The sequence below is a fragment of the Platalea leucorodia genome (genome assembly GCF_965183815.1).
Source record: "Platalea leucorodia genome assembly, chromosome: 11".
NCBI lineage: Eukaryota > Metazoa > Chordata > Aves > Pelecaniformes > Threskiornithidae > Platalea > Platalea leucorodia.
Window position 1 is genome coordinate 17,541,311 of NC_138833.1, and position 20,150 is coordinate 17,561,460.

At 45.1% G+C, this 20,150-nt stretch overlaps 1 protein-coding gene across 1 annotated transcript in view; it reads right to left on the minus strand.

Annotated features, from left to right (window-relative positions):
• Positions 1–6,275, minus strand: part of PPP2R2B (protein phosphatase 2 regulatory subunit Bbeta) — a 105,472-nt gene extending 99,197 nt beyond the window's left edge. Inside the window, exon 1 of the mRNA XM_082323943.1 lies at positions 6,188–6,275. Coding sequence (XP_082180069.1) covers positions 6,188–6,266 — 79 coding nt within the window. The 5' untranslated portion in view covers positions 6,267–6,275. The remainder of the gene's footprint in view (positions 1–6,187) is intronic.
• Positions 6,276–20,150: the final 13,875 nt, after the last annotated feature.

A 20,150-nucleotide genomic window follows, 5' to 3' on the forward strand; every position in this document is an offset into this window, starting at 1 on the left:
TAAAACAAAGTTTTCAGGAGGGTGGAGATGAGGAAGGCTGACAGCTTAACCCTTAATAAACCTTCATTTTTCACGGTCTAGGGTGTTACCTGACACAGCCATGACCGACTATCTTCAGCAATACAGAAACTCACGACTTGAGCCAGAATTCCTCTACTGTGCGTAGAAAACTCATCGCAGTGCAGGGCACGGATGCACTAACGAGCACAAACTGAATTTAAGTTAACAGCACCATTGGCCCAAAGGTCATACAGACGCCAAGAGATCAGCAGGCTGCCATATAGTAAATACACAAAATGCATTCCCTAGTAAGGATGGATGATGTTCTTAGTTACAGTACCAGTTCCCTTCCTGGCTATCCCACATTAAGGAAAATAAAAGGGCCCAACAAGAGTAATAAGAGGTTCAGAAAGCTTCATTTGTAAGGACAGGCTCAGACAGGGAATTTAACTGAACAAGGCTAGATACAACAGATACAACATCATGATAAAGCCGATGCTGAGCAATTCTTCTGCAGGCTACATAGTGGAGACCGAGAATCATTTTAACTTGCAGATAGTTTTGTTAGAGATAAATGCACAGAAACCGCAAAGACAGCTCAGCGCTAGAACTGATTACCAGCAAAGATAGCAATTTGGCATCCTTTGAGGACTGAGAGGCGTTTGACAAGAACCTGTTAAGTATGTGCTTTGTTAGAGCCTGCTGCAAACAGAAAGGTGATCCGAGACCTCCCTAGCTCTTACCAGCCCTCCAGCCACTCATCACTTCTCTGACTGTATGTTTCCATGCTAACTGTAATAATTATAATTTAAAAATCACTTAAATATTGCCACTTAAACCTTGGCAGAAGCAATACGGCATGATGGTTTTCTCCTGTATATCTCCACCCATTCAAAAATCTCAAGTCGATTTATTAATTAATTTATTGCTAAATTAGAAGAGCCTAGAGACCAGCTGGATGGGAGTAAGATTCCAGACCAAATCTGGCATGGATGAAGATCTTTTATAAGAATCCCTGTACCGTGTCAATGCTACCAATAAGTACAGTTAATCCCCGCTAGATGACTCCCAAGGGCCTTTTCAATGCAATTTTTTTTGATTCCTTCCAAAGCAGGAAATCTACCCATGTTGTCTTCCAGCCTTGACGCAATACTTTGATTTTGGAGGTACGTGTGAAATCCCAGGCTGCTGTGCCAGCAGTCCCACTGAGCGCAGATCGGAATAGGTGAAACAGCAACAATACCATCTCCCAGGAAAGCCTGGGTTCCCGGTAGAAGCGCCAGATGCATGGCCAGGAGGGCAGCGAGTGCAGCCACAACGATACCGTGATGAAGACAGTTGAGATGTGAACTGACAAGACTCAGACCCGGATCACGGCCTGTGGTAACTCTACAACCAGCCCGTTGTTTTCCATTTCTGCAGCTGTGATTCCAGACCTTCCCGTGCTGCCCACCACCACTTGCTGTTCTCCAGCATGAGTCACATTTGAGCAGTATTGCTCCTTTCACATCTGCATCTGACAGCAGCTAGGATGAAGCATGGCAGGGTTTCAAAGCCCTTCGTTACCAGCAGCAGCTCCTCCCCATTCGTATCGCACACACAAACCTGCCGTACCCCTTGTGCGCTGTCTCAGTTTTGGGTGCATTGGACATAGGAAGTTTTCTTTTATTTCTTTGTTTTCTATTTCCCAAGCAAACAGAAATCTATCCACAGTACAATGTGAGGCTGTTTTTACCCCCATGAGAAAGAAAACCAGCCAGCATCAGAATTCCACACCCATGATTACAAACCTTGGGCTTGGCCTACTACTGCTCGTAATGCACTACCACCATAACTTTCTATAAGCTACTGGTTTAGTCATTCTAAATTATTTGCAGGAATAAAGAATGCGCGGGAATGAGCTGCGGAGTAATACCAAGCTCCTGGTGGACTCCTCAAAGCAAGAAATATCGAGACGTGTTGGTGCAGAACAAACAGTGAATTTATTGCTTTTATCAGTACTGCTTGAGCTGCTCACGGCAACGGCTGAACTCCAAACCTTTGGCCTAACGTGACTTAGACTCAGGGGACACTTTCTTTTGGTCCTTCACTATATATATATATATTTTTGTGTGTGTATATATATATATATTTTGTGTGTGTATATATATATACACACACAGTGTGTGTGTATATATATATATATACACACAGTGTGTGTGTGTGTGTGTGTGTATATATATATATAGGGGGTGTGTGTGTATATACACACACACATCCTAAATGTGTTTTCATTGTAGTGTCCAGATTTTTAGCACTGCAGTATCAAATGTGCATCATTATTTTTGTTACAATTAAAAAATTGTATCTAGACCTTAGCAGTAAATTCAGATACTGGACAAAGTATTTAATATTAAATAGAGATTAATATTTAAATAATCCCTATCAATTGCAATATATAGTGAGCGAACTGAAAGCAGACACATTTGTATTGTTTGCGGTTTTGTATTGGCACCAAACTAACACACTATTGCACCGGGATCCCACAACTGCAGCGATGAACGGCTACACTTATCAGCGTGAAATACAAAATGATTCAAGACCTTCAGCCTAACTGAATGTCAACCAAATTGGTAAAAATTTGGAGGTTCTGAAAATGTATTCGAGTTGTTGGCCTGTCAAATTAATAATGCAGTTAAAGATCTCCTAAGCATGATAACAGATTTTAAGGATAGGAAATAACTACTACATGTCTGAGCATCAATTAAAGTATCCAAAAGAATGAATACTTCTGCAGAACAGCCAACATTTCAAACCCTGCTCAGAAACATGCACAAAAATACACTTCTGTTTAAATTCTGGAAGAAAAACACATGCATGACTTGAAGTTTGGCGACTGCATGACCTCAGAGAACTCATTTCCCATCTTTGTGCTCGCTTCCTCATCTGCAGGAAAGGATATTGTTTTCTTAATTCAAAGGCTTTTTTTCTGAAGGTTACTTAGCTAAGGATTTAAATGATCTTTGACATCCTTGAGTTGAATATGTTGCAGATATAAAAGGAAGTTTGCATTTAAAAAACTAGGTAGTTATTTTGATCAGTATATATGTATACATTCTGAAGTGTTTTATTTTGTAAACGTACATCCCAAGTCTGCCAGCTGCTGCAGCCTAGCCACAGTTCTCAGCAAACCCGATACTAACGCATACATACTTCTGTTAAGGCACCAGTCCCTCTGTCATTTAACCCTTTTTTAGCAAATAATAAACGATCAAAAGCTCATAGTGCACATTCCACATCAAAAGATATATTTAGATCAATTTTCAGTGCACACACCACTGCGAGAAGAAGCCAGACCCAAATACCTGTTTTGCATCTTAAGGAATAGATGAAGAAATGCTTTTCTACAGCAAGATTCCTCATTCAAATACAGTTCAGCAGTAGCAATCAGGGTCCAAAGGATAGTACTGTGGGCTCAAATTGTGCCAAACTGCTATTATTCAGCCAAGCTACGGGCATACCTTTAAGGTCAATGGGACACAAGTGTGCATTGCGGGACTGAATTCAAACATCCGTCACTGAGCTGTGCGATTAAGGCCCAAGTAGTTAATATTTTCAAAAGATCTCAAAATACATGTGCTATACTGCATCCCAAGCCACACGCCTCGGTATGAGGAGGACTGGTGTTTCTGGATGACAACGAGCATCAGGAGTGTGATGGCAACAGCAGGTCACACAAGAGAAGCCCGCATGTCGCCTGCTCAGCCGCACCACGTCCACCACCTCAGGCACTTCACTTGCACCAGCCCTCTCCAGATGCACCCTCTCCTTCCCGTTCATTACCATAATCCCACACCTCCACGGTAATGATAACGACGCTGGATCACTTCCATGGGTACTGCCAATCAAGGACTGTAACTTCCCAGCAAAGCAGAGCCAAACAACAAACCGGTCTGTGAGGAAATAAATGAGAGCTCAGCTGCAACTTTCTAAAACCATTTCATAGGCAGTGCCAGAAGAAGATAAAGAAGTGAACTTGAATTTCAGGTTTATTACGGCGCAGTCTTTGCTCTCTGTTCCAGGCTCTCTGCTGGCCTAGATCTCTCGTTTACAACTCTGGGAATTTGGGATGAATGAAGAAGAGAATTCTTACAGTGAGGTAATACAAAATACTTCAGGATTTCAGGTCTCGGTCTGGACGGCGCCGGGATCAGAAGGGTCTTTGGAGGAACACCTTGCCAGGAAGGGGCGAGTCCAGAGGGTGGTGCAGGGGCACGAAGGAGTTTCTCCTCTGGTTAAGAGGGACACCTCTGCCAGGCTGGGGGAGGAGAGGAGCCTTTTCTCTTTGACAGGCTCAGCTGTCCTGTGCCTTCTGTCTGTCTGCGGAGTAAAGCCTGCCTGAAAGACTGACCAGAGGCAGCATCTGACTGGATCTGGTCCCTGAGGCATCACAGCTTCACCCCGTGAATAGTTCTGTCCATTTGCAAGTCTGCACTCCACCAGGAGTGAACCACAGATACCAAATCACACCTTCATCACTCCAAAACATGGAAGTACGAGCACTAGATCGTGCTCCTGCTGTACGTTGTATATTGAGGGTTCTCGTATGCTACATTGGCCTATTTAGCCACTCCTAGCGGACTGAGGCAGGAGTCAGGCTCTTACCTGGGTTCTCTTCTCAGTTCTGCTAGTGATTTAACCTAGAACAGAGTCATTTAAACTCTCCAGACATCAGTTTCACCCCAAGTTAATTACATGCACCTGATAATTGGTCTGAGAAACAGTTCTGTACGACTTTCATTCTTTATATATTGTTTGCGATGGAGAAGAATAGATAGCACACCAGTGTGGCATTCTTTCTTTAATTCATATTTTTCTCTCAGTAGTCTCATATGACCTTCCCTAAAACGGCGAGGTCTGCTTCTCCATTGAATTACTTATTCCAGTAGAACAATCCAAGAGTTACTTATTCAGAATATCTTAAGGAGCTGTGCCTTTGGACAAAGTCAACATGAGAACAAAAGAAATCTTTAGAGAAATTTCAAAGAACGAACTCCAGAGTTAGTCTGAGTTATCTATTGGGATAATTTGATCTGCTTAGAACTTCAGAGAAAATTTTTAAAAAGTCCATACTGCCTGCTTGGACTAAAATACAGCAACCTAAGTAGATACAAAAATTTAGCCTGGAGTGTCATCATCCACCGCCCAGTCCTTCCTGCTTGACCCTTCCACCCCGTATCTTCAGCCTTACGACGTTCTTGGTCAAGGCATCAGGGGCCGCGGCAAGGTACTCCCCACAGCGTTTCTTTTTCACTAGATACACGCAGTGGGCAGAGACTGAAGCCAATACAGCCGTGAGCATACATCCCTGCAGCGTTTTTCTGGATTTTCCCATCGCTCACAGATAAGGCTGGTAATTCAGCCTATGCAGACAGACTCAAATTAGACGAACGAGTCTGTAGAACGGCGGGTGACAGGAAGGGTGTTTTTCCTCATTAACTAACTCTGCTTAGGGCGCACGAGGAAAATCGCTGTGGTTCCACATACGGGAGTAGCAATAGCGTGAAATTTTGATCCCACGGAGCTGTTTGGACGACTGCAGATGATTCACAAAACTGTCTGATAGTTCACACACAGCAAACGCGCACGCAGTCGTATCACACAGGGTTATAAATCAGCATGAACAAGCACTCCCTATGGGAGAAGTCCCACTGAAGTCTCAGTGAACACAGACCTGATACTTTGCATTCCTACCCAGAAAATACAAAGTTCAAACACTGCTGAGAACGTTTCGTTTATCCCAAACAGCTGCAGAGCTGTTTTGCCAAGACCTGAAAACAGGCTTTACTGAATGAGAGAAAGGGCACAGGGAACCAAATGCAGGCAGTGCTAGATACGATTTTTGTTCATTTTCTTGGGAATATACAGATGAATTAAAGGCCACATTTACAAACTACATAAACCTGTGCAGCACCATAACTAGAAAGTCTTCCTTAAGCCGGTCCTGCTGCTTGCTCATTTGCACAATTAGCGCAGAGTTAACAGTAAACCAAGAAGCACTGACAGGAATAAACAAAGTCATTTTCTGCCAAGCCTTCGGACGCCCTCCGAGCCTTTTTTCCTGCCTTCTCCCGCGATAAACAACCGCCCAACGCCGGCCGCGGCTCCCGGCCGAGGGGCTCTGCCCGCCCGCCCCCGCGGCGCGTACCTTCCGTGTGGCAGCTGCAGGAGAGGATGGCGCTCGGCGGTCTGAAGATGTAAGGCAGGTAGCGCGAGAAGCATTTCATCTTCCAAACCCGTAATTAAAAAAAAAAAAAAAAAAAGGAAATAAAACCATACAAAGCTGAAAAAAAAATACTAAAAAAATAAAGAAGAAAATAACGCAACCCCTCCTCAATCCATGAGGATGTGCCGGTGCCCAGGCAGCCTACATGGCAGAGGCGGCGGGGGCTGGCTGCGGGGGCTGCCTGGCTGGGGGAGCCGGCCGGCCGGCCCCCATGCTGCCGGCCCGGCGGCGGAGCGGAGCGGAGCGCTCCGGCCCGGCCGGCCCCGCCGCTGCATCGGCTGAGGCGCGGCCGGGATTGCTGACTAAGCCCGTCCTGCCTGCGAACACACCCCCGGAGCGGAGCGGAGCGGAGCAGCGCTTCGCCTCGGCCGCCTGTCCTCGCAGGCAGGCGCAGACCCGCGGCCCGGCGGCGGGCGGGCTCCGCGGCGTTGGGCAGGGGTTTATGCGGGCTGGGCCCCCCGGCCGTCGGGCCCGCTCTCGGCCCCGCTGACAGCGCTGCCCCTGCCCGCAGAAGCGGCCGTGAGGGAGGTGCCACCGGGTTGGCGAAGTAAGAGCCTGAGGTAATTTATGTTTTTAAACTGTGTCGCTCTCCCAGCGCGAAACCAAAGCACGGCCTGACGGCGTCCGCAGGCCGGGATCTCTGAGGCACCGCCGCGGCTGCCCGGGAGCGGTGCCGCCTCTGAGGGCCCGGGCGGCTGCACGGCTCCGCGCGTTCAGAACGCATTTACAGACCAGGAGGTAACCGAAAGACACCAGAAAGGCACCTACAAACCACGCTATGCAAATCAAACCAGAGAATGAAAACACATTTTGCTATAAGACGGATTCTTCTAAGGCAGTGCTCTTAATTCAGACTCTCCAATACCCAGTTGAACCTGCAGCATTCAAGAAGTGGAACAGATCAGTATTTCTAACGCTCCTTCAGTTGCGACCCACTCTTTAAGGCAGAGATCTCTCACAGCTACGTGCACTCCAAACTCTCTCTGCCATGGCCTGCTCAGGTGCACGTGATGGAAAATATCAGTATCAGGAGGGCAGGTTGGAAGGAAATAACGTGATAAGCTGCCGATGCTCACACCCCCTGTTTTTCTGCTGTTTAATTACTCTACAGACAAGTTTTTGGTTTAGGACCAAACCACTCACCGTTCTTGCCTGCTGTTGCTGCCTGCCGTGGAGCACTGGGTCATTTTGCTGTTTGGTTTCATCATCTGGCTGCAGTCTTTCTAATTTTGCTGTCATTGGCAGATGACAGCACGATTGCATTTGTAGCAAAGAGATGCAAAGCACCTGTGCCAGTGAAGGGAGAAGCTTTTCATTTCACTTTCATATCTTTCCCTTTCACTTTAATATCTTTCCCTTTATTCAAAATACCCTCTCTGAATGTGGAATAAAAACTCCAGGTCTGGGCCGCAAGCAATGCAAAGCCTTCCTGCTTAGAGATGAGGGCTCACTCGGGTGGCATCACGCAGAAGTGAAGGCTGAGGATTAAGTACTATTGTGTATCTCAAGTCCATCCCAGGAAATAAGATGTGAAATAAAGAGACAGTATTTTGTAACGTACTCTTCATGGAAAGTCACTTTATGTGCTCATGTATGACTCACACAATGAGATTATTTAATAGACTAGCCTGGAAATGTAAACGACTGTCTCTGAAGCAAACACTGCTGTTTAACTGCACCCAGAAACTCCATTCAGGTTTACTTGAGAAAGTGATGAATGTCATCTCCAGTTGAAATTACAGAGGAAAGCTAGGTGCGGTATGCATAATTAAACCACATCACAGACGTGAAAACTGCAATTACATATCTCTAATGATCACAGCGGCTCAGTTACTACTGTCATAAGAGCGTACAACAAAACCTGGAAAAGAATGTGAATTTCCAAGCAGCTACTTGAACTAATATTCTGGAGCCAGGATGCCTTTGGAGAAGGCTAGGGCCACCCCTAAGTGAGGCCAGCTGAGAACAGCTCTGGGGAAAGCATTCCCCCTCTACAAAGGAATAAAGACTGTATTACTGCTCTAGTTACGACCTTTCCTTCCTCGGCACGCAGCTTACGCTCTGCACATGCAGGTGCGCATCGTGAGAAGAGGGCAGCCCACGCTGTGCTACCTGAGGATGGCATCTTCAGAGCCACGCCGCCGCACCACGGACGTGGTCATCCACTGCACACAGACCAACCTGCTCATTCTCCAGCGTGGATTTCCACGCCAAACGACATCCCGCTGCAACCCAGATCCTCACGATCACAGCATTGGGCTTGCGTACCTCACTCTGTAGCAGAGAGCTGGAAGTTTATTCTACCACTGGAACTGAAGGGATGAACTGCACTGTGAGGTGTTGACCTGCCTGTGCTATTCTGGGAAGGGAGAGGAAAACTGACTGCTCCAAGACCGGTCCAAGTCCCTCAGCTGTCCAGACTCAGCCCTGTTTGGTCCTGCGCTTAAGAGCCCAGAAAGAGATTTGCCCCAGTTCTGCTTACAAGATCATCACTACGGCTTCAGGAGGAGGACTGTAATTCCTCCTATTTACGCCTTTTTAACTGTATGGCATCCTTGTAGTTTCTGTGTCTGTCTGTATCACCTCCTTATGGATGTAGATATAGATCACAGAGAGTCAGAGGTTATGTGAGCCTCTGGAATAAATATTATCCACACAGAGCTGTGCAGTGGCTTGCTTCAGGTTTACCCAGAACTCAGAGTCAGCTTGAAACAGAAGCCATATATGAGACCTACTTGTAGGCCTGAAATCTGCAAATACCGTGCCTCTCTTCCACCATGTGTATCGATGTAATAAATTCCAGTGTACATGACAGAAAAAATATTTTTTCCACTTAAAAATAGATGTGAACATTCCGTAAGAAATAGATTAATTCTACCTCTTTAAAATCATGTAAAAAAAAAAAAAAAAGCCCACCAAATTATCTTTATTGTGGCTTGGATCTATTTAAATATTTATACTCTGTTTCTATGTTCCTTTAACAAACTGAGTTTCACTTTACATGCAAAAATCAGGATATATATTTGAGCTTAATTAGGAAGCAACACAAAAAGGAAACCGACATGCAAGAACAGAAACCAGGCTCTAAGCCAGCCTGGTGAGCCTGCAGACCATCATTCAACACTGAAATCTGATTTGGAGTTACTGGTTATACGTTTGGATGATGTGGCAAACACAGGCGTGTGCAAGCAGACAAAAATCTCAGACCCACTGGAGATGGCTGTTGGTCATGGAGCTTGCCAGAATCTGGTGACATTCCAGTTGCAAAATATTCCAGACACCAGGCAGAACATCCGACTTCATTAGGACCATTTTAATTTAGCCATTATTATTTATGTGATATTCCTCCATTTGATAACTTTATTATATGTATGCTTTACACCTGATTGATTAATTTAATATGACCAAAATTTAAATGCTGAATGCCTGGGTTCCTAGTCTGCAGCACACAGCCCACATGCACAGCAGCCCCAAATTTTGTAAGGCTGCCCTTGCCCTCCTAACCCCTGCAGCACTGCGTCTCTCCCTTGTGACGTGCCCTCAGCAAGCGCTGGGGCAGCTTCCCACGGCTGTGGTAGTTCTACACTGTGAATCTTGAGGCTCAAGAAGACTAGAGGAAATTCCACCTCTTAAATTTGCACAAATCTGTTTCCTACGCTAGACTGCTAATTATCAATATATGAAAATAAGGCGAGATCTCTAAAACTTGTTTCCTGTTAGTAGTAATGAAATATAGTCCAAAGCACTGTGGCACCACAATGGCAATCAGCAACGTCATTTATTTCATATTTAACATTGAAATCAGTGTTTGTTTGAGCAGCTGAAAGATGTCCCAGGCCTCCCATCTATGCATAAGAGAGCTCATTCATTCGCACAGTTGTGTTAGCATTAAAGGATCCATTACACCACTGGTTTCATCAGGACAAGTCCTACACACTACAATACCGTATTCCAAGTTAAGGAAAGCAATGAACAAGGAAAGAACAAAATGAGAAAGTTTGCGTATCTCTGTTTATGCAGCTTTACATGTGCTTGAAAAAGAGCAAGCATATTATCAGAAAATTCATACAGAATTATTCTCAGCAACATTTTAAGTATCATTTGAAAGTCCGAATGACAAGCCATCCTGCTGAAGGAGGCAGGCTCTTCTACCTTTAAAGATGCAGAACATTGTAAACATAATAGTAACATCTCCTTTCACCTGACCATACACAACTGCATGCATTCCAATAACTAATGAAATTATATTTTGTAAATTCAGGATGCTCGAATGTTACAAAGAGTTCTGAAGGTCAAAAAATGTGCCACAAAGACTAGCATAAAAATAACAAGTTATGGATAAACTTCTGAGGAACGTGAGGCCTCTGTGATATAAACACATTTATGACATGTAATTCATGTGTATATACATCTGTATCCACACACGCCCATATTCACATGCAAACACAAAACCAGCGTAACAACCAAAAGCCCAATCCCATACCTAAAATGCTCTCCCGAGCTTTCTGCTCAGTCACGGGGAGGCCATTTGCACCGGTTGACCAGATTCAACAGACCAACATGATCACCTTTTCGTTATCGGTTTCACTGAATATAGCCTTTCAAGTGTTATCGATTGGCCTTTACTGTTCTGTGAGTTCAGGTTACTCCAAGAAAAAATTGCAGGGCTCCCTTACTGTCATCATGCCTCTGGATTCCCCCAGCATTGAGTCTCAAATGTAAAAAAAAAAAAGCTTATAGCCTTCCGTTGACAACCAGTTACATTAAGAAAAGGCTAATGAGTAAGAAGAGGCAACCTATCATTTTATTAATCCTGAATTAGCAAGCAAGTACTCCTGACCATTTAAAATGATTTTCAGGTTCTACGGTAAAAGCTTAAACCCCTTGTAAACATTTTTGCAAAAAAACACCTCAGTAAAAAAATGTTGTGGCTTTAACCACAATGGCATTTTTCTTCCCTAGAGATTTAACAAATTGCTAAGTATTCTCCTGAATTTTATGCCCCACTGTAGTCACTAGAGGTTGCAGACTGAGTGAAACCCTCTTCTGCAAAAGCAGCATAACAGAACTGCCACTGAAGCGAAACAGATGAGAGGACTCCAGCCAGAATCGCGTTCCCACCAGGAGGAAAAGTCAGGGCTCTGCTGTCAGAGGCTCGGGCTGACTCAGTCCTCTTCTCAGTCTTCTGAGACTGTGCTTTTAAAGAAAGCATCACACTTCAGGAAATACAACAAAATAGAAGAAATATATCTAATAGGCCAACTCAGTTCCTCCGTTTATTATCTTAATATCCACATAAGGAACTGTGAGCAGTTGCACTTTTAGCACCACTTTCCCAGGCATTGCTGCACTTGCTAGCAAGCTCTTTCCCCAGCATTATTCTCATGTCAAAACCATTCAGTTGGAGGGATGAAATGCTACTGGTAGGGTCTACGCACTGGTTTCAGGCAGAAAACATTGGCACAGTTGTGCCAGTGCAACTAAGTCTTGATGGGCAGCACCCTCACAATCCGTATTCCAGATACCGGCCTGTCCATCGTGCACCTGGCAATCTGCAGCGTGATCCCAGAGAACCCAGCTCGTGTCCTCTGGTGCTCCAAACAAAACATGCCAGAAATTCTCATGCAAATGTAAAAGGTCACTGTAGTAACACAAACCAACCTGCTCTGCACAGGGGAAGGGAGGATTTCATCACCGCTTGTTTGGCCTCCCTACAGCACGAAAGCATTGCATATACTGGGAGGGTTAAGAGAAGAGGGATATGATTAAGGTTTCAGTTATCCTTGAGGGCTAAAGAACATATAGGGAATAAAATGTGAAATGGAAAGGGAAAGGAATTAATGGATTAATGAGCAATGCAATAAGAGAAAGGAAGATGAAAGTGTGAAATGAGAATAAGAAAATGTAGGAAAATGCCCAGTAAGAAGTTTAAGCCGAAACAATCATAGGAAGAACAGAACTGAATGAATAAATTCGACTTTAAAGGAGAATTGAATGCATTTATTTCTTTCCAGTTGTTCAGCTTTTTGCAGGCCACATGTTGGCTAAATGCTGAACAGATGTGCTTGCAGAGAGAGAAGTGCCTAAGTGATTGATGAGCACAAATCACCCTGAAAGCTACTGAGTGTGAAAGGGGATGTCTTGTGCTCCTAAATCCCCCAACCGCCTGCATCAGTCCCTCCCACATAGATACACATCTGTAGAAGTGTATGCGCTGCAATTTATTTTAACTCCAGGTACAAGAATGAGCACCAAGTTATGCTTAGGTTACCCAGAAACAGAATCCAACTGATTCCAGTGAAGGATGTTATAGTGGGAGAGGCTGTCTCGTAATTCCCTGAGAAATTCTGTAAATAACAGCTGAAAACCAAAAGGAAATCTATTTCAAAGACTATTGATATGATTAAGCCATAATGCCTTCAAATGAATTTTCTGGATCAATAGCTAATTTTAGAGACTCATCTCTTTCAAATGCATGAGTACATAATGAAGGCAGAAACGAAAAGAGTGTAACTTAGCTCTTTGCCAGCGGTTTCCAACAACATGCGAACAACCGCCCGCACACTGATTAGGCAAGATGTACATGACAAACAAGTTCTTTTTGATCACAGCAACAAAAGGAAAAATAAACTTACCTTCTGTCACCCCAATATCTATAGTTCCTTTTACTTGACTAAAGCACCACAGCACATCCTGCATGAGGTTTCCAAATCCTGCCAGGGAACACATGCAAAAAGAAGGTAAGATACCATCGCATTTGTATATAGCTTGTCCTTTTTTAAACAAACACACACGTGCACATACAAATTAGCACACAAATATCCGCAATCCCTGCATGAAGATAAATATTTGCTCACCTGTTATCATTCTTCCATGCAAAGTGCAAAGCTAACACTGCAAAACTGAAAACATTATGCCCGCCTTATGAATTGCCCGTCTGTTTGTTTTCTCCGTACCATGGTAGGGCTATTTCGGAAACGGTGCAATTGGAGTCAGGCCCCTCTACATCACTGGCAGCATCACAGAAGAGTCAGGAGGCCCTGTAGTCACGGTCTTTGTCACAGCCTCTCTTCATCAGAATACTAATGCCCCCAGTCATTTCCAGCACTGTTAAAGAGAGAGTGAAACAGAGGAAAAGAGAACTACTCTTACTACCACAACAAATTTCTTTCCCATTTGTGGTCAGCGTAGTTGTGAACTGCTTGGCAATGAACCCAAGCAGAATGAAGCCGCTTTACAGCACATCATAGTATTATAATAAAAATTTGCCTGGAATCAGAAGTGCACTGCAGTTGTTTTAAAAGACTACTACAGGCATTTTTATTATAAGGCATATTATTAAGCTGTAGCTCTCTCAACTGTGCTTGCTGCTGTAGCAATGCTCTGTTAAGCCACTCTGAGAGAAATTGGGATTTTATCTACTGCCGCTCCTCATTTTCTTGACAGCTCAGCAGAATTTCCCTTTCTGTAATGCAGTTTTCACTGTAGCACAAAAAATCCACTGCCTCAAAGGACAACTTGCTTCCTTTTATCCTAGCCCAAATTTTATCTCAAAGCAATTTCCAAACATGAAGACAGCAGCACAATGCAGCCATGAGGACAGGAGATATCGTCTTACCTCTTTTACACACCAGTGAAACGTGGCACAGAAAATGTGTTTCGCAGTCAGCAAGTGTGATACCGGACTCAGACACAGAGTCATGCTGTGGGAGACTCAGACTTGTTACTTCCCTGCAAAAGAAAAGGAAAATATGGGATTGGGAGAGAATGTGCAGCTGGAGGTATAACTGAGTTAACGGGACTGTCTCATGGCCTACCCAAATGTCTTTGTGAGATTCCTGTCTGGTTTTATTTCTATCATGATAAGTTTTTGTATATTAATATAGGTCAATATACATCATATATATTAAAAGTAATATAATAATCTTCAATACGTAATAGATACAAAGTCCAGAATGAGCTTTATTGGATGAGTCAAACCAAATACAGGGGAAAATTGTAGTTCCAAGAGTGTGAAAAGAGCTGGAATCTGAGGGTATGAGACAGTTTTATAAGATTATGAAAGAATATCAAGTCTAGTGAAATTCATAACTTGAGATGTCCGAACAATGGGAACAGCTACAAAATATGACAGGAAGATGCAAAAAAAAATGACATCTACAAAAACAGGTCGTAACATTATTGCGTAAACTTGAATGTCTCATAAATTCTGCTAGAATATTTTAAAAGCAAGGAGACAACATGGTGGTTGAGAGGAGCAGTATCATGATGCCCACAGCTCTTCTGTGTTATTATCTAATTCCCCTCAGATAAACTCCTCAAAGGAAAAAGGATTTGTGACTTAAAATTCTTCTTCCTAGTCTGGGAGTCTGATGACACCTAACAAGCTTCTGAAAACAGGGATTTGTGTGTTTTCCAGTACCTTGTCTGCTCACAGGAGCAGATGTGGACAGAAGGAGGGACAGACAGCAGGACACCCCCTGCAGTGGTTTCCTTACTGGCCGCTTGCCCAGCTCCATTCAGCGTTGTTTGCAGCTCTTGTTTAAGAAAAGCTTCTCGGTATCAGCGCAGGGTTTCTTTTTTTCCTGAAAGGTAAAAATGAGGTTTTAGAGGAATGATTTGTAACTCTCAACTATCTCAAGAGCCCTGGAAAGCGACACCTTTGACATTGTATTTGCTGTGGTGAACGGCTGGGCTGCTGTGAGATCAATGGCCTTCTGTCAACCCACCGGGCTGTGCTGTGAAGCAGCTGCTAATACGAACTCTTCAGGCACAGTTTTAATTCAGATGACAAACAAAGGCAGTATCTAACAAACATGGTCCTGCTTGGGTTTAGTAAGCCTTATTTTAATAGATTTCTACTGATAAAAATGCGTCTGACTATTTACAGCCCCTGAGGACCCTGCACCTCTTCTAGTGAGAGGGAGGGTGAGAGGTCGGAGTGTGCGCTGAAGGGGGGTTATCGAGGAGGACTCTCGGCCCCCGCCCTCACCCCCAGCCAGCCCACGGGCCCGGGCCTGGGTCAGCTGCCCTCGGCGGCAGCCATGGCAGCCTTTCCCTCCAGATGAGGGATCAGGTGTTTCAGTTTTTCAAGAAAATGTCAGCATTTCCAGGTGGGAAGGATTTTTGAAAAAAACAAAAAAACCCATAAAACCCCCATTTTTCACTGAGAATGGCTTCCTGCTGAAACCCAGCTCTGGGCTCTCTGTGAAACCCTCATGGGGCGCTCCCCAGGGCCTGCTCCTCTCCTGCCACCCTCCTCTCGCCACCAGGCTCCGACCCAGGGCCCGGCAGGCCCCACGCTGGCAGGAGGGGTCTGCCCCGCAGCCCCGCCGCTCCCCTTCGCCTGCCCGGCGGCTCCTGCCCCGGCACGGCCCTGCTCCGGCTGCAGCGGCACCACCACCTCCCGCGGCCGCTGCCCAGGGCAGCTGGTGGCCGGGCCAGCTGCTCCGCGCTGTCGTATTTCTTCTCAGGCTCTTCAGCCGTTCTGAACGAGTGGCGGTGTGTGTGTCTGGCTCTGGACAATGTGTAGTACGAAGATGTGCGCTCTCTGGGGACATCCCGGCGGTGTGGGGGCACGAATGTTAATACAGCACGTGTTCAGCTCCGGTGTTTCTTGCCCCAGTTACGTGCCGCCAGGGTGGGCTCGTAACAGCCCCTGAATAGTCTGTGTCACTGGTGTGTTTCGGAGTGCTCCCAGAGGGCTGGTCTCATCTTTCCTGTGTGTCCTGGTTTCAGCAGGGATAGAGTTAATTTTCTTCTTAGGAGCTGGTATAGTGCTGTGCTTTGGATTTAGGATGAGAATAATGGTGATAACACGCTGATGTTTTGGTTGCTGCTGAGCAGTGCTTACACCAGTCAAGGACTTTTCAGCTTCCCCTGCTCTGCCCGGTGCACAAGAAGCTGGGAGGGGGCACAGCCAGGACGGCTGACCCAGACTGGCCAAAGGGCTATGCCACACTGTATGGCGTCATGCCCAGTATATAAACTGGGGGAAGAAGGAGGAAAGGGGGGACGTTCAGAGTGATGGCGTTTGTCTTCCCAAGTAACCGTTACGCGTGATGGAGCCCTGCTTTCCTGGGGAGGGCTGAACACCTGCCTGCCCATGGGAAGGAGCGAATGAATTCCTTGTTTTGCTTTGCTTGTGTGCGTGGCTTTTGCTTTACCTATTAAACTGTCTTTATCTCAACCCAGGAGTTTTCTCACTTTTACTCTTCCAATTCTCTCCCCCATCCCACCGGGGGGGAGTGAGCGAGCGGCTGGGTGGGGCTTAGCTGCCAGCTGGGGTTAAACCACAACACTGTGTTAAGACAATGGAGCCATGGGGCGGCTGGCAGCGGGCACCCAGCTGGCCAGCATTGCCCTGAAGGAGAGTCCAGGTTTCTTCTCTTAAGTGCCAGATGAGCGGGTGAGAGCACTGAGTACCCACCGTGTGCTCCGAGGCGACGCTGAGTTGTGCCAACTGACACGAAGAAGCAAAGCAAGAGAGGGGACGGCTGCTGCGAGCTCTCGCATGCCTGTGAGCTCCTTGTACGCAGGCTATAGTGTACACGCAGAGTAGTGCCTGTATAGGTACCTCACTGAGCTCTGCTTTTCCCTGTGTTACCAGAACAGGGGACCCTGGTGCCAGAGTCCCTGCTGCCAGCCCCTGCCAGGCGGGCTGTTCAGGAGGAGTTTGTCCCTGCTCCGATCGTGGTGTGCTCTACAGCGCTTAACCTTTTGTATGCGTATGTTCTGGATGAAAGCTGTTCCCTTTGACCTCCCTGTTAACAGTTCTGTCTGTCTGGAGTCTCAAAAATAACTACTCAAGCATTTGTAAATGATGGCAGCCCATTCTTCTTTAAAACATTACTGTGCAAGGTGGGATCCAGCTGCTGGAGGCCCTGCTGCTGGGCTCCTCAATGTGGTTTTGCTCCATGAGAGTTACTATGGAAGATGGTCTGCATCTGTGTTTGAGAGCCGTCACTAATAATTCGCTCTCTGTAATTAAGCATTTCTGTAACTCTCACGTGAGACTCACTAGCAGGGGCTGAGCACAGGGCTGACAGAGGTAACTCAGTGCTTTGTGCTTTCCTTTAGGCTTTCTAGTTTTCATCCCAAACCAGTAGGCTACTGTTATCAGTTGTCAGAAAAATTCCTGAAGTTTAATACACGGATATGCAACTCTTATTAAAAGTACTGCATAATACCGTCATGCTGAGCATAAGGGTCTGCTAGCTCAGTCACTCAGAGCTTTTCATAGGGAAGAACAGATCGGCAAAAACATTTGGGTTCCTGTCTGCTTCACTAGGCACCCATTAAAATTCTGGTCTTTAGCCACTATTTATACGGTAGGAATTACATTGGGAGTACTTCAGGGTCAACTCCTCACACTTTCAGGCAGGCAGGATTCTCGCTGCCTAGGTTAGAGCTAAGTAAACACCAATATGTTGCCAGTAGGGAAAAGTGCTGTAATAGAAACGAGGGAAAGATTCAAGACTCTCAAGCGTTGCTAATGCAACGAGTTTAACTCTCTTGCTGGGTAACATCCAGTGTAAAGTTTGGGTTTTTTTAAATTTTATATGTAATTAATTTTTAAATTCTCAACAGAGAAATTCTGGAGTTTGAGGGTGGACTCATTTCCCAGGAGAAATGCTGCTTTTTCAATCAGAAGGTAGGTCTGCCAGATGTTTCCACATTTATTGAAACATGAAAGAAAAATCAATTTAAGAACTGCAGAGGGTTTTTTGGCCAAAAAATAGGTCTTTCAGCTAGCTGTGGTCTTAACTGGAAGGTGTTGTGCACAGCTGAGCGCTAGCATAGGCAAAGGGAGTTGCTGATCCTGGCCGGGTTGTCCATGAGAAAGGGAAGTCGGAGAGCCGCGGTGCTCGGCAGCCGGCCGGGCGAACGGTGGCCCTTCCTTAGCCACGGCGGTGCTTTGGCAGCTGGATGTTGGATGTGGCCTTGAGGGAGAGGGAGAGTACAGCACTGGAGTCCTTTCCAGTGGTGTACCTGGTTTCACCATGACTAGATTTACCCATCAGGGAAAAAACTGTAATGCTGAAATGACTGACTTTCGCAAACGACCGAGTTTTTCAGATTGCCAGAAGATGACTTTTTCTAAGGGAATAGATTTCCCTGGCTCATGTTGACTCAGACTTTTCCCTGAAGGATAAAAGGGAGTACATTTATGCAAGTTAGTTCATACAAATCAACAGCTGTTAATAGCAGTTTTTTTCCTTAGAGATTTGAAGTGTGAATTATAAAAACTGGAAAGCAAATATGGCAATCAAGCCCATCTGGGACAAGAATATTTTTATATGTAAAATTTTCTTTATATGGTCCTGACAATAATAAGATCTGGGATTCCCTAACCTAAGCAAACCAGTGAACAAATACCTTTTTATTCTAATCATTGTGGTAAGGTTTATGCTGTTGTAATTTCCTTTTTGTTTATAACATTTTTATTATTTATTGTTTTGTCATTACAGGGACACTGTAAGAGTTAGACCCTCATGTTACTTTGATAGTTATTATTTGATAACCTTTGTCTAAAAGACTACGCGTGGTTTTGTTGAGTGAAGACTTGCTGTGTTCCTAGTTGCTCCAGCCCAAGGTACAGGGTTTTGTGCGTGAGTGGGTATGAGGATGTGCCTGTGTGCTCCAGGAATCGCCAAGCTCTCAGTTAAGTCTGCTGCCTCACCCTGACTTCTCCTCCCGAGTAACCACCAGATTAATTTGAGCCTTTGATCCTCATTTTTTACATTTGCTAACCTGTAAATGCCTTACACTGCAGCTTTATTAAAGTCAGTTTAATGTCTATGTGTTTGATAGATGTCTAACGTTTTTAATGATGTTCAGTTACGAGCATTTTGCAAAGATTTCTATGCTTATATACACATCTGCCTCATTTTATATGATTGTTTTGAAGAAGCCGCAAACAACCATGTGTTTGATGACATTTTCTCTATGTTTTCAAAGCATTTCTCAGGAACAGCTGCTGCTGAACACATTCATGAAGTGTTTTTGGCAGTGGGAATGTGAAGTTGGACATCTGAACTCTTCAAAAGACTAAGCACCTACAAAAGAAAAGCCAGTTATATATAAGGTATATATAAGATCATGAGCACATGATTATGCAGACTGTTTTTGCAGCTGAAATGTAACTGTCTCACAATGTCCAAGACATTGAGAAAAATTATCCAGAACTCCTGGTTTCCATTTTTAATCTCTGACTGCTGTGGCATGGCCTCCTGTCTTCTCTAATAGTTGAGTCCAGACAGATACATGAAAAGTGCCCCAAATAACAGAATCAGCATCTTCTTAGTTTGCATTCAAGCAGTCCTTTATGGCTGGGTGTAAGCTTGCTAGGAATTTCACTGTGGACCTAGAAATGAGAGCTGGTTAAAGATGCACCAGCAAAGCCTTATTAATCACTTCCAAGAACTACTTGGAATCCACAGCAGTGTCTTGGGGAAAAAAAAAAAGAAACGTATTCTGTCCTGCTGAAGAGTACCACTGAGACCTGGTCGTGCCTGGGTAGCCCATGAGGGCATGGCAGTCCTCAGTCCCATGCCAGATGCTGTGCCAGCAATGGTTGCACCCATCTGGCACCCGTGAGCCCAGGAGTGGTGCTGTGGAGTCAGCAGCTCGCTGTAGTTAATGTCTGACTGTGATCAGAGAGGGGGAGTTTGTATGGAAGGAAATAAATTCAAAGGAAAGCTGTTGTGGGGGAAAGGGAGAGGGTGAGGATGAAATAGCCGCATACAGGCAACAGAAAGACTGACATTTTCCGGAGGCTCTGTGATGCTTGTTGGAGGTCAGACTGAGGCTGTGATAAGAGCGACAAGTCTCTTCAACATCTGGGCAGTTTGCAGGGTTCTGCCTTGGATCTTCACTGCCGTAA